The 15,053-nt window shown below is 34.9% G+C and overlaps 1 protein-coding gene across 1 annotated transcript in view; it reads left to right on the forward strand.

Annotated features, from left to right (window-relative positions):
* Window positions 1-2,536: 2,536 nt before the first annotated feature.
* The window catches only part of LOC131153061 (DNA repair RAD52-like protein 2, chloroplastic), a 73,248-nt gene continuing 60,731 nt past the window's right edge, over window positions 2,537-15,053 (forward strand). The window contains exons 1-2 of the mRNA XM_058105091.1: window positions 2,537-3,115; window positions 3,233-3,270. Of these exons, the coding sequence (XP_057961074.1) occupies window positions 2,709-3,115; window positions 3,233-3,270 (445 nt within the window). The 5' untranslated portion in view covers window positions 2,537-2,708. The remainder of the gene's footprint in view (window positions 3,116-3,232; window positions 3,271-15,053) is intronic.

Below are 15,053 nucleotides of genomic sequence, written 5' to 3' on the forward strand. Positions count from 1 at the left end.
CCCCATCCCATACTCAACTCATACCTTACCCATCCCTTACCCATTCTTTAATTTTTAAAAAATTATAATTTCACCCATCTCCCCACACTTTTATAAATTTCATTTCTTCCCCAAAATTTATCTATAAATAAGAAGCTCTCAACCTTCATTTTTCACAATAATTTTTTCAATGAAGAGAAAAATTAGTGAGTGAAATAATTTGTAGTGGAGAGAAAATTTTGAGTAAGTTCTCACTCACTCACTCTTTCCAATCTCATTTCTTAAATATAGTTATTGTGTTCGTAGCACGCGATAAAAGAAGAAGGTAAGTAAATTTTGATTATGTTAATTTTTTTTTATTTAAAATTCATACCCGAGTTTATTTTATAAGTAAATTTCAATTATGTTAATTAGTTCAACAAAATTTCCATGAGTTTATTTTTACGCGTATTTAATTATACCAGTTTTATCTTTAATATAATTGCATCTATTTTTGAGTTAATAAATGTTCTAATCCCCTTGGGTAAATTTTCAGCATTTATTTCTATTCAAAAATAAAATTATATATATTTTTAACACAAAAATTGTGTGGCATGAGTTTATTTTTACGTTACATTTTTTTATGAAAATATGAGTAAAGATGAGATTTTCACGATATTATTTTAAATTGCATAAATTATAATAAGATGATTTTAAAACCCCTTATGGTAACTAAAGTTCAAAGTTACAGATGTTCGGTACCGCAGCTTAAGTTTATACGGATCATAGTGCACCCATACTGTTTACAGAATAGTTATTTATGTTAGTAGATTTCTCCTGAGTGCACACCTGGTTCCAAACCAGGACTTAATAAGGAAAATCTCACTTAAAGTTTACGTACGTTGATTTAGTTTAGTCGGCCAGTCAGTTAAGTCAAGTTTTTGGACTGCACAACCCAGTCATGGGGGTAAACATAACTTACGGCAAATAGGCCTAAGGGTGGTTTTTACAATATATGTTTATACATATTTAATTACGTGTACAAAATTACTGATGATTTGAAAAAAAAAGTATAAGTTTACATGAAAATGATCATTTTAGTGCTTAAATGACGATTTAAAAAAAACGTATAAGGAAAAGTATATGTATATTTATCATTAAATATTAATACAGTTTTAAAGTTAAAAGTTTAATTTAACAGTTATAATATATGATTATAAAATTTTACTGTTATAGTTGATGGTAAAAGTTTTATGTAGAAAATTTTAAATTTATATTTATTTTAGAGATAGTTTTGAAGTTATAATGTTAAATATTGTTTTACGAAATTTTTAAAAAACTCATTTTTGCCACACACTAATAATAATCTTATTTACTTACTGAGCGTCGTTTCACTCCAATCATATTTTCATTTCAGATAACTCTGAAGAGCATGTTGGAAATTAGGCTTAGTAAGCATGCAGGTGGGGATAGAAAAATAAAGATTTTTTATAAATATTAGTATGATACCAGATATTTATGCTTATGCAATTTTTTTTCTTTTGAAATAAATGATTGTAATATGGATAATTAGTGCTCTAATTTAATAATAATTGAGTTTATTTGCTTCCGCTGTAAATTAATGGTAAAAAGTTAATATCTCAGGCCCCTCGGGGTTGGAGTGTTACAGAAATTGTATGTGGGAATAGTGACTAATCTTGGAATTTACAAAGAGGTTATGGGCTACTACAACGTCGTTGGGATTGTGATGATTAAGGCTATTTATAATTCGATTATTTGAACTGAACCTCCAAAAATTAAAATGAACCAATGGTTTCAGTTTGGTGTTTTGTAAACTAAAATCGACCTAAACATTTTGGTTAACCGATGGTCCGATTAACCAACGGTTCGATTTAATTTTTTAAAGAAAAAAAGATAATTTACTTGATTTTTTATTTAGTGTGTGTATTTGCATTTTATTTATATAAAATAATCGCCCAAAAAATATTTATGCATAGTATTTTGAAATTTTAACATATATTATATATTATTAAATAATATAAGTAATACATATTACAAATAAATACATATATCAGTTCGGTTCGAGTAATCATTGGTTCACGAACATAAAAATAAAACCAAATCGATAATCGAAAATCATAAAAAAAAGGAATCGAAATTGAATCAAACAAATAAGTTAATTGAAATTTTATTTCGATTCGAATTAGATTTTTCAAATTTGGAACAACTAACAACTATGTACATTCTGCAGCGGGAGGAGGCTTATAGTAATGCCCGGGGTTGCTACTGTGGTCACCCTTGCCCCCTTTTTTACCAACCAAAAAAAAAAAAAAAAAAAAAACTAAAAAGCTAAACCATTTATCATTCAAAATCATTTATAAAAAAATATTTTTTTTTAAATTATAAGATATTTTGAGATTATTTATTATAATATTTTTTAGATGCATAATTTTTAGAAAAATAAAAATTTTAAAAATATGTCTTCTTTCAAAAATAATTTTAAAAAATATTTTTAAAATAAATATTTATTTAAATATAAATAAAATACTATTTATTAACACAGCGGTTTAATATAAGTACTTTTTTCTTTTTTTTTCTTTCTTGTTAAAAGACGTTCCAGTCCCCGTCGGGCAGCGCTTTTGTGGCTGTCCCCTTATTACACGGCCAAAAAGCCACCTACACGGCCAAAAAGTCACCTAGTTAACAGAGGTCATTTTATCCGGCAGGAGTCTCGGCGGTGGTCTTGATTGATGGCCTTTCAAGACGCCAGTTTTGTGACAAAATTCGTCTCCCCGGTGACGGAGGCTCGATTGAAGACGGCCTCAGCCTCGTCGCGATCGTCGTTCTCTTTCCCTGCCCGAGTTCGACTGACGGGGACGGGATTAGGAGGAGGCGGATGTTTAGTCCTTCGCGTTCTTGCTGTTGTGGACCATAACAACGGCGGCGGCAGCGGCAGCGGCGTTGGCAGCGGCAGCAGCAGTAATGGCAATGGTAAAGATGCGAAGAAAGTGGCTGCAGTGTCCAATTCCAACTACGTGGTGCCACTGGACAAGCCCTCCTCCTGCATTACCCGCCCTCTGGCCGAGATCCTCAGAGACCTTAACAAGAGGATCCCCGATAACATCAGAAGACCTCAACATTCCACCTTTATCCCCTGGTAGTGGTGCTTCCATTCCATCTCACCCTCTTTTCCTTTAATTTATTTGATTAGAAACATATACCCACCAACACATATGCTTCATCTGATGAAAGTTTGGGTCATCTGAATGTCCAGGTACCATGCCAACCGAATGTTGAGCTTCTATGCGCCTGGTTTGATTCTTTCTCCAGTTTTTTTTTTTGTTTTCTTTTGATTTGAAGTTTGCCCCTTTCAAGTTATTTTCGACCTACAACTCATTAAAGCCACCGCAGATATTTTTGATTGAAAAAGAAGAATAAATTTTGTTTTTAAAAGATAACAAAAGAAGAGACTTCATTTATAAGAGCAGAATTTACAGAAAGGAGAAAAAGACTTCTCTCGTCAAAATTCTGCAATAATCCAGGAAAAATAAACTTATAAAACAAAGAACTAGAAAAAGGTTATTTCCAGAGCAGAAGATTCCTTCATTCTTGTTGAACCTCGTAAAGCCGACTCCTTTAAAGCAACCAAAATCAACGCACTGTAAAGAGACCAGGTAATGGAAATGGACCCTCTCCCACACCAGCTGCCAGTTCAATTTTTTCCCTGAAAATATTTGTGCATTATGCTCCGACCATAATCTCCACAACACTTCAAAAATGCCGCATTTTCAAAGTGCAACTTCTCCTTCCTTCTACCAAACCCCTCAAAAGAAATATACAACAATTCCTCCACTCACACCGGGCAAGCCCCACAGCACTGCAAAATTTCTGCATTTCCTAAGTGCAGCCCTCTCCTTCCTTCTACCAAACCCCTCAAAAGAAATAGACTAACAATTCTTCCACTCAGGTCGAGCAGACCCAAGATTCCCCATCATGCCAAATAATTTACTCTAGATTCTCTAAGCATAATCACAGTGTAAACATAGGTGGGGTGCTGTTTTAGAAAGAAGAATAATATTAATAAAGAAAGAATGTACAAGACTGAAGAACAAGAATATTCTTAGAAGCATCAAAAGGACAAAATTAAAAGCCCAAACAAATGAAAAACAGCAACACAATCACCCTGAACATCCTGGGAAGACGATCCAAATCGTAACAGCCAGAAGCAACAGTTGAAGCCAAATAATGAATCTTATGTCAAATCAAAATCAAGAAGTTTTATTTCCTTTGGAAATATGAGTGTTCCTTCTTATCCAAACAACCCACATCTGAAAAAGGCAAATCTTTCTTTACTCCTCTCAACCCTCAAAAAGTAGTGATCATATATATATCCTCCTTCAATCCCGAACAAACCCAACTTTCTCCAAAAGCACAGGAGTCCGTTCCTAATTCTCTAAGAGAAGGAACAATGCGAAAACAAATGAGAGGCATGTTCATAACTATCAAAACAAAGAACACAAACATCCAAGGAAAAAGTCGTAGAAGGCCTCCTACTTTGCAACAAACTATTAGTCTTAATTATATTAAGAACAACCAACCAAATAAAAGCCTTAATTTTAGTGGGAACTTTGGCCTTCCAAGACAACTCAAAGAAAGATTTGCAAGAAGATCTTTGGAAGGCTCGAACCTTCACTTTTGCACATCCTCCCTAGTGGAAGGATGACAACCCTCTCAACAATGATTGCAAGATTAACTGCCTCTTTATCATTCAGAGCTCTATGAAAATGAAAGATCCAAGAAAAAATTTCCCTATTAGAAATTAAAAAAGGAGAAACAACTCCATTGTGTAATGAAGAAAGACGTAAACATGTGGAAATGACACTAAAGGACCCACATGGGTCTTCCTAGGAACGAATGCAAAGAAGTCTTATATATGCATCTCTAAGGACTCTCAAAAGAACTAAACATTGGATGAGTAAATTAAAGGAGATTTGCTACTAAGCTTTTTAGGAGCGTTTGGGACCCAAGGTTCAAAGAGTGAGTAGTTTTTCCTTCTTTAGGGGTTTCAAGAGGTCATTAGTGATTTGGGATACTAGATTTTATCGTTAAAGGATTGTTTATTATGACCCTTTTCCCTGTTGGTCTTGCTAGAAATTAATGGTGTCGAGAAGTAGTCGTTTACTTTTGTGAATGGTTCCCTCTCATTCATCTCAGCGTAATATTTTTTTTAAAGAGTTGGATAGTTTGTATGGACTTTGTAATCCACACTAGGTATTGGGTGGTGATTTCAGTATTAACCATATCTTGATGGAGAGATTAGGGGTTTCTAGGGTGAATGGTAGTATGAGAAGATTCGATTTTTTATTCGCGAATGTTGTCTTGGGGATGTGCCTTTAAATAATGGCTGTTTTGCTTGGGTGGCCTTGGGGGAAAAAGCTTCATCCTATATAGATAGATTCCTCTTTATGAAAGTTTGGGAAGATTTGTTCCTTAACATTGTACAAGAGGTGTTGTTTAGGCCCATCTCCGACCATAGACCAATCCTTTTTGATTCCAATGCTGTCCAATAGGGCCTTATTCCCTTAAGGGGGCATTTGGTTCGTGGTATAAAAAATATTCCCATAGAATGACATTTCTGGGAATCTCATTCCCAGGAATAGAATGCCTACGTCATTGGAATATTTTTGTTTGATTTGTGTTGTAAGATTCTCAAGAATGCACATAAGATTCCCATGTCAATGTTTGGTTGAACATGGGAATCCTAGTAGTCATTTCAAGAAGATGACCATTGTACCCTTGACATGTGTATACCCAATATATGAAGAACACAAAAAATTTCCAGGAATATGTTTTATGCAGGGGCGGCATCAAGTTCTGTAGCCATGGGAGAATTTAGAAGAAATAGAAGAGTGGAAGGAAAGGGAAGGGAGGAGAGAGGAGATACCAAGGGGAACTCACGTTCAATTAACAATTCACATTCATTAATAACTAACTTACAACATAGCTTTCACACACTATTTATAAGAAACCCTAAACATATAAAATTATACACATACCCCTAAAACTACATGAATTACAAGCAAACCCATACTTTACATAAATATTACAAACAACCCTCAAATACACATAATCCTATTCTAATTTAATACTAAAAACACATACTAAACTACTAATTTAACCCCACAATTCCTTAACCCAACTCTTCTTAATTATTTTGCAGCAAGGTACTTCCCAAGGTCTTACTTCTTGTCCTACATCAATGTCTTTTATTAAATCCATGTCATAAAATTTCTCAACAATTATAAAATTTAAAAAATCAACACTTAAATAGTCAAATAAATAAATAATTTGTAGTATGGTGTCTAAAAGAAAAAAGAAAACAAAAAATTCACAAGGTCACAAAATAGAACTAAACGAAATTAACTAAGAAAACTGAATTCTTCAAACTTGCTAATTCCCTTTGGCCCTTCACCTTTAGGCTTTTGCCATCATCTGAATGCACTTCATGACCTCCATTATCACTTAGCTTTAATCCATTTTATCCCAAACAATTTGTGCTTCTAACTCCTTTTGGATCTCCTCCGTTGGCATAGGCAAAAATCCATCCCAACGCTATACCATATTCGTCAACCCATCATTATCAAAAATTGAAACTCTCTCCAAAACTTCCAATAGGGATGGATGAACATAAGATAAAATCCCTATTTCATCATAGGAGTTAGAAACATACCCGTATTGTTCTTAGATCTCATCCAACAATGATCCCCCATGACTATCAAAATCACTATTTTCATCTCTTTTTGAATATGAAAAATCTCCCCATTTCTTTACACCGTTGCCTTTTCCAGTCACATTAGAACCTTCGACATTCTTCTCAACTTGAGGAACTTACACAATACTAAAAATTAATATGAATAATTAAACTATATAATTATAATACAATAATAATATTGCTTTAAATTTATTAGTAAGCACAATAATAATATTACTTTAAATTTGTTAATAATTTATTGTTTTAAATGTAATAATAGTGTAATAATACTAGATTATAGGGGGGCAGGGGCATTGTTGTCTAACTCGCCAAAATAACAAGGGGAATTTGGTCCAAAAAGTAGGATTTCCATGGAAATGAGATTCCCATGAAACTAACCCATGTGAGAGGATGGGAATGAGATGCCCATGTTTTGTGGGAATCTTTCATTCCCAAGAATGTTAAGGTGCCTACTACCAAGGATTCTCATGCCCAAACAAATGTGGGAATGATGCCATGGGCATCACATTCCAAAGAATGTTGAAAGAAGTCATGAAACAAATGCCTCCTTAAGTTTGAAAAAATGTGGCTGACCTACCCTTTTTAAAATTTGGAATTGGTTGAAGGAGGGTCATATTCAAGGGTGGGAAGGCTTTTAGGTGACGAAGAAGCTAAAGTTTGTGTCTAATCTTGAGTGTGAGTCCTATCAATTAGGCAAGCATCATTGTGTTCCCTTTGCTCCCTGGGTCGACAAGCGAGTAGTTAGTCCTTTCATGCTTGTCCATTATGATATTTGGGGTCCTAGTCCTGTGATCTCAAGGTTGGGGTTTCGGTACTTTGTTTGTTGATGACTACTCTAGGATGACTTGGTCATGTTTAATGAAAGATTGTTCCGAGTTGTTTGATGTCTTTTGTGCTTTCTGTTCCCAAATTAAGACTCAATTGGATATGCTAGTTAGGTTACTTCATAGTGATAATGCTAAGGAGTACTTCATTACCCAATTCAATACTCATATGACTAACTCTGGTATGATCCATCAGTCCTTTGTGCCCACACTTCACAACAAAATGGAGTTGCAGAGCGGAAAAACAAACATATTCTTGAAGTCACTCGTACCCAATTGTATCAACTGAATGTCCCCAAAATCTTTTGGAGTGATTATGTGCTTACAACTCGCTCCTTCATTAATAAAATGCCATCCTATATTCTTGGTGATAAAATCCCATATTCAGTTATCTTTCCTAAAGCTCCTTTGTTCTCCTTTCCTCCTCATATATTTGGTTGTGTTTCCTTTGTCCATCAGTTATCTCTTGGAATGGATAAGTTTGATCCTTATGCTATAAATGTATTTTTCTAGGCTATTCCTATAATCAAATTCTTTGCTCAATTGATGTCATCTTTTCTAAGTCTACACCATGCTACTTTTATTCCTTGAGTTCTTTTGACCTTGATGAGTTCCTTCCTCAGCCTTGCCTTCCAGATCCAAACCTAGTATCTGTGCCCAATCTTCCTACATCTTCATCCAGTTTGAGTCCTTCTTGTCGTTTGAATCATCCCAATTTGCAGGTATACACACAACGACTCAAGGGGGAAGTGCCTCCTACAACTTCTACTACTATGCCTCTAGTTCCCTTGTCGGATGATCTTATTTCTCATGATGTTGATCCTCCAATAGCTGTTGGAAAAGGTAAATGCACTTGTACCCAACATCCAATCTCTAATTTGTTTGTTATGATTTCTTGTCACCCTCTTATTATTGTTTGTTAGTCCTTGGTCTTCTGTTGCTCTTCCAAGATCTAAATCTGAAGCCATATCCCATGCTTGGTGGACGACGACAATGGTTGAAGAGATGCGTGCACTACATGATAATGAAACTTGGGATTTGGTACCTCTTCCTTTAGATAAGTTGTGGTTGGTTGTTGCTGGGTTGAAAGTCAATCCTGATGGTTCTGTTGCTTGTCTGAAGGCCGACCTGGTTGCTAAGGGGTATACTTAGGTGTATGGTTTGGATTATTTAGACACATTCTCTAAGAGCATGATTTGATCGATTTAGTGTTGTAGTTTTGAGTTTGGCCTTCATCGGTGTGTAGTAGATCACTTTGTATTTTATCGTCATACTCCATAGAGTAGTATTTTGTGTATTGTATATGTGGATGACATTGTGATCATCGGTGATGATGATTGTGGCATCCAAGACCTAAAACTTTTTCTACAGAGTAAGTTTTAGACCAAAGACTTGGACCATTGAAGTATCTTGTATGGGAACTGTCTTGTCATAGTGGAAGTATGTTCTTGATCTTTTTAGATGAGACGGGATTGTTTGGATCCAAACTTGTTGATACACTCATGGATCCTAATAGTAAGTTAAGGCCAAATATGGATGATTTGTTGCCTAACCCAGGTCGGTATCGGAGACTTGTTGGAAAGTTGAATTATCTTACAGTCACTCGACTAGATATATCTTTCGCAACAAGTGTTGTGAGTCAATTTCTTGATTCCCTAAGAACAAGTCATTGGAATGCAGTAATTTGCATTTTGAGATATCTCAAAGATGCACCAGGGAGAGGTCTGGGTCGGGGTCTCACTCATATAAGGGATATACAAATGCAGATTGGGCTGAATCACCGTCTGGTCGAAGATCCATAACCGGGTATTGCATCTTTGTCGGTGCTAATTTGGTGCCTTAGAAAAGTAAGAAACAAATTGTGGTTTCCAAGTCGAGTGCTAAGTTAGAGTATAGGACTATGGCACACACTACATGTGAACTTGTTTGGCTGAAGAACATGTTGAAAGAACTAGGTTTTCCACATTCCCAGCCTATGGAGTTTATGTGTGATAATCGAGTTGCTATTTATATTGCCTCCAACCCAAGGTTTGAAATTGTGGTCGCGCGTAACGTCGCCTAACGGTTGCAGTGTTGCAGGACGTGGGAGACGCGGGTGTTACGTAATGGGAAGCAGGCATAACGGCATGAATTTGTTTCACGCATGCACAACCATGCCAAAATTGACGAATAAGCATGAAATCCATTAAGATATGATTTTTAATGAATTTTGATTGCTTTTATTCAACCTACAAATGCTTTTTAATAGGCACTATGATTTTTATATTAATTTTAGTGCGCTATTGACAAAAAAAAGTCATTTTTTTAATAGTTTGCACTACTTTAATGGGTAAAAAATGTAGAAATGTAATTAAAATGAAGAATCAATTAATTAGAGACATAGAATTGCTAAAAATGAGTCAATACTTAATATACACATACATGAATTTGAAAAATGATTGGTATCAATAGTCGAATACATGAAAACAATATTACAATATAGCACATGTCACCGCCAAAAAAGAATGATGTGGAGGGTCTTTATAATCTGCATTTCTATCTTGAGATTGAGATTGGGAATTATCTCCCCACCCTTGTGGAAATACATGGCTGAATATACCCATGTTCGTTGTTGCTCTTGAAAATTTACTGGTGGTGAAAATCCAACTGATATAGGAGGTGCATAATCTCCTCCTTGACCATATGCTGAATAATATCCATAAGTTGGGGTTGGCCGTGGGTGGTGTATAGAAGAAGACTCACTAGATCCCGACCCACTAGAATATGGATGAGACGCATAATATGGATCATAGGGTTGAGGTGGTGGATATGCTTGATGAGATCCATATGATTGTGATGATGAATGATCCAAATGAAAGTCTCCAAAACTACGAACCACACCATATGAATCTTCAGCAGAATCTCGATCTCGGTGTTGGTGACTTCTTCTAGTTTGTGCACCATGACTCCCATTAGGGCCACCACTAGTAGCACTCCTCCTCCTGAATTGTGAAGATTGGTACTCTGGAGGAATACCCAAGTCATAATTTTAGGGTATATCATGTAGTCCATAATGTCTAGGAGGATATGTATGAAGTCCTATTGGTAATAATGATCCACATAAAAGAGCTTCGTAGCCCAATATTAACATACTTACATGCATCATTAACCTAGGAGTTTATGTATCTCCTACAAATGGTGTCCCTGTGTCATAATAATCATATTCTGTACCGCTGCCACCGCCACCGCCGCCACCACCACCACCACCACCACCACCACCACCACCACCACCTCCTGCCCTAGTCCTAGCACCACTACCACCACCATCATCACTTGGCGGGCTCAAACTAAGATTATCATCACTTTGTGTACGTTCAGGACTTGAACTTGAGTAATGACAGACTCATACTCTTAACTCTTTATCTAACCAATTTGAGTTGTCCTGACCATCGAGTAATGGTGCCTCTCTCTCCTTTAACCATGGACTCAAAGGATCATCTTCTTCGAAAATATAGTCCAAATTGATAGGGTTGAAACTATCTTCAATGTCCTGTTGACTTCTTCTCATTATATATCTCAACTTTAACCTCATATTGTAATGCATGAAAACAAGTTTTTTTAGTGTCATGTATTTTAGTTTATTTCTTGTTTTCAAATGGATAAGGCTAAAGGTGCTCCAATTATGCTCAAAATGCGAAGCTAATGTGGTATGACTAAGAACTCTGATTTCTATTTTTTGTAGCTCAGAAGCACACATGCCATAATGAATCCACCATTCAACTGTATAAATAATTGACATTTTTCAATATAATGTATTTTTGAAAAGTCAAATTTGAACACAAAAATGACAAAATAGATCCATTCATCCATTATTTAGCTACATTACTAGGAATTGTTTGTTTCACTGCCCTTTGAGCCAATCGAGTTCCAAATGTCTCCTGCCTATCTCGATATAGTAACAACTAAAAAATAAGGATTGTGAAGTATAATTAATTAATTAGATATATATTATAGAAAGTACAACAGATTATTAAAATAATTCATTATTCAATAGAACCGATACTTACTTGATTAATAGTAGCCCGAATTTGAGTGTCTATATCGGGTACCAGCTTGGTTATCACTTTTTTAACCCCATCCATGACTTCTCTAGCAACTTTAGGCCCATCCATGACTTCTTTAGCAACTTTAGGAGAGGGTGGGGCATCATAAAGAAATTGGGGGTTCAAAAAATATCTTAAAATTAAATTTACAAATATATTAATCAATATTAGTGTTTTAATGCAACTATGCATAATTTAAAAGTTGAAATAATAAGAAATTGTATTTTATTTACACTTGCCAGTTGCATGTAATTCTTGGTGCAATTGAAATCTCTACTGGTTATCAATAATTTTCCAATAATCTTTGTAGAACCGACAATTTTTTTGAATGGCCAACTTCGCCCTATCAATTGCCTCCATTGTGAAACCCATGGTTGGTTTTTCATCACCATCAACCAATATAAGAACTTTCACTAAGGGTTCCTATATTTTAATTATATTGGGGGCCTTTTGCCAAAACTCTTTCCCTAAGATAATCTTCTTCGCATCATATGCTAGGCCTGATTTTGCCATCCCAAACATTGAGTTTTTTCAAGCATCAGATGTGAACATTATTTTCAATGCTTGTTTGTGCCTAACAATGGTCTCCAAGACAATAAAGTTGGTGGCAAATCGAGTGATGGTAGGACAAAAAAATTCTCTCTATTATTTGTGAATTTTTTCATGAAATTCACTGTCCATGTGTGGTTGTAAATAAAAGAGGTTATTATTTTTGCATCTTCTAAGACCTTCTTTACATTACTTTTCTTATCAATGTCTTCAAGAATAAGATCTATGCAATGAGCTGCACATGTTGTCTAGTAGAGATTGAGCTTCTTTTGCATTAATAATATCCCTCCCACCTTCATTACGGCTTCATTATTAGTCACTACTTGGGCAACATTTTCCTCTCCAGTTTTTTGAGCCACCTCATCCATTAATTTGAAATGAAATTATAGATTTAACAGTTACTATTACTTAACTTATATACAAGTCATCAAGTGACTCAAGCCAATCAAAATTAGAAAATTATTTGAAATAATATCCAGTTGTTTGGTTCGGCATATCAGAGACATCAATTGACTTGTGGAAAACAGTGCCTTTATCATGTGTTTTCTTGTGGGCTTTGACGAACCAAGGTCTTAAATTTCGATTTCGACTCAAATTTCAAAGCTCCAAAAGTATGGAAATTTCAACGGAAATTTCGATTTCGATGTCAATTTCGATTTCAATTTGAAAAAATAACGAAAATTAGTAGTAAAGCATGAAATTCTTTGTGAAACTTTAGAAATCGTTAAGAAACATAATAATATAAGTTTTTGGACTAATATATTACAAATTAAATACATCTATGTTTTGTATGAGGTGTAAAAGTTGTAAAATAGTATGTGTATCAAACATATTTGTAAGATAATGTACATTTAACATATTCAGTTAATACAAATGAAATTCATAAATCATTTAAATGTTATTTATTATACAAATAATGAAAATTTAGACATGAATGGTTAAATAAAATGTTACTCTATGTTTATTTTTTCATATAATTTCAAAAGCACTTGTAATAATATTTTGTTTCGATAAAATAAATAAAATTAATTAAGATAGAAATTTCACTTACACTCCTAAATTTCTCATTTGAATTTTGACGAAATTTCATCGTATAGTTAAAATTTCGAGATTTCGATAAATTTCGGATGATTTGTTGAGATTTCGACGAAAATTGTGTAAGACGGAAATCGATTGCCATTTCAATTTCTATGTTGACAAAAATAGGAAATTTCGACAATTTTGTGGAAATTTAAGACCATGTGACCAACCATTGCACATAATTGTTACACCTCTCTTTATCCAAATGCTAGCAAAAGAAGATATATAATTTTTCGTTTCCTGATACTCTTGCTCCAAATATATTTTTGAGACTTCATAGGGTGATGGACCTTTCCAACCTCTGCAGCAACATCAAGCATCGGCTGCATAAATGGAGAGTCAACTACATTGGTGGGGATGTGGTTATAAATTAGGAATTTGCCCACTTCTTTTCGTAATTTACTTCTTAAACCCTTCAGAATTTTGGTATTTATTTTTGGTTGATTGACACTCCTAATTCTTTCTAGAGTAGGGTCCATCGCCCTTAATCTAGCTTCAGGGGCATCAGGGTTAATCCATTGTTGTCCATTACCTCCAGCTTCTCGAGCACTTTGTGACCGAGTTCTACCAAAACCACCGGCACTGCCACTACCAGAGCCACCGCCCTTGTTCGTAATAATTATCACTTCCACCTCTTCTTGTCCTAAATCTTTACCTCTTTTCTCATTCTTGTTGTGCTCATATGCTTTCTTGTCGAGAAAATCTCATTCTTTCCTCATCTGAATCTTCTTCATCACTCAAATTTTCAAAATCTCCTCTAATTTGAGCTTCTAGTTCCTTTTGCCCTTTTTGTTTATCTCTCTTCCTCTCTGCATATTGTTGTAGATGTTTCATCAATTCTTTTCTAACCTTCGTGGTTACATTTGGACACAAAGACACCTGACCTTTTTATGTGTCAAGTGTTGTTCAATTGTGTAATTCCTCATTTAATTGTCTTCCTCGATAATTTATATAAGACAACATGTCTACTACCTTCCACTGGAGTAGAAAAATGCCAACCAATGTCTTCACTAGGTAGCTCTTCACTTCCTTTTTTATGATGTGGCATGTTGATGCTTGATTAGATGACTTCTACACTTAACAACAAAAACAACAACAACAACAACAACAACAAAACCAAGCCTTAGTCCCACTAAGTGGGGTCGGCTATATGAATCCTTTTCCGTCAATTTATGCGATCATGGACCATTTCTTTTGATAGATTCAAGGATATTAAATCCTTACTCACTATCTCCTCCCAAGTTATTTTAGGTCTTACCCTACCCCTTCTACTGCCCCCTACAGTAACTAAGTCACTCTTCCTCACAGGTGCACTATGTGGCCTACATTGTAAGTGTCCATTCCATCTGAGTCGTCCCTCCATGATCTTATCTTCTATAGGAGCTACACCTAACTTACCACGAATATGTTTATTTCTTAATTTATCTTTCAATGTTATACCACTCGTCCATCTAAGCATTCTCATCTTGGCAACTTTTACTTTTTGGATATTATGTTTATTCGTCGCCCAACATTTTGATCCATTTAACATAGCTGGTCTTAGAGCTGTCCTATAAAACTTCATTTTTAATTTTAAGGGTATTCTACGATCACATAGCACACTTGAAGCACTTCTCTATTTTATCCAACCTGCTTTAACTCTATGCATTACATCATCTTCAATTTCTCCTTCAGCTTGCATAATAGATCCAAGGTATCGAAATCTACAAGTGCTATTTATATCTTCATCATCAAGTTTAACTTTGTCTCCAATATTCCTCCTATCATTACTGAAATTACATTTCATAT

This window comes from Malania oleifera, chromosome 4 (genome assembly GCF_029873635.1).
Source record: "Malania oleifera isolate guangnan ecotype guangnan chromosome 4, ASM2987363v1, whole genome shotgun sequence".
In the NCBI taxonomy this organism is placed as follows: Eukaryota; Viridiplantae; Streptophyta; class Magnoliopsida; order Santalales; family Ximeniaceae; genus Malania; species Malania oleifera.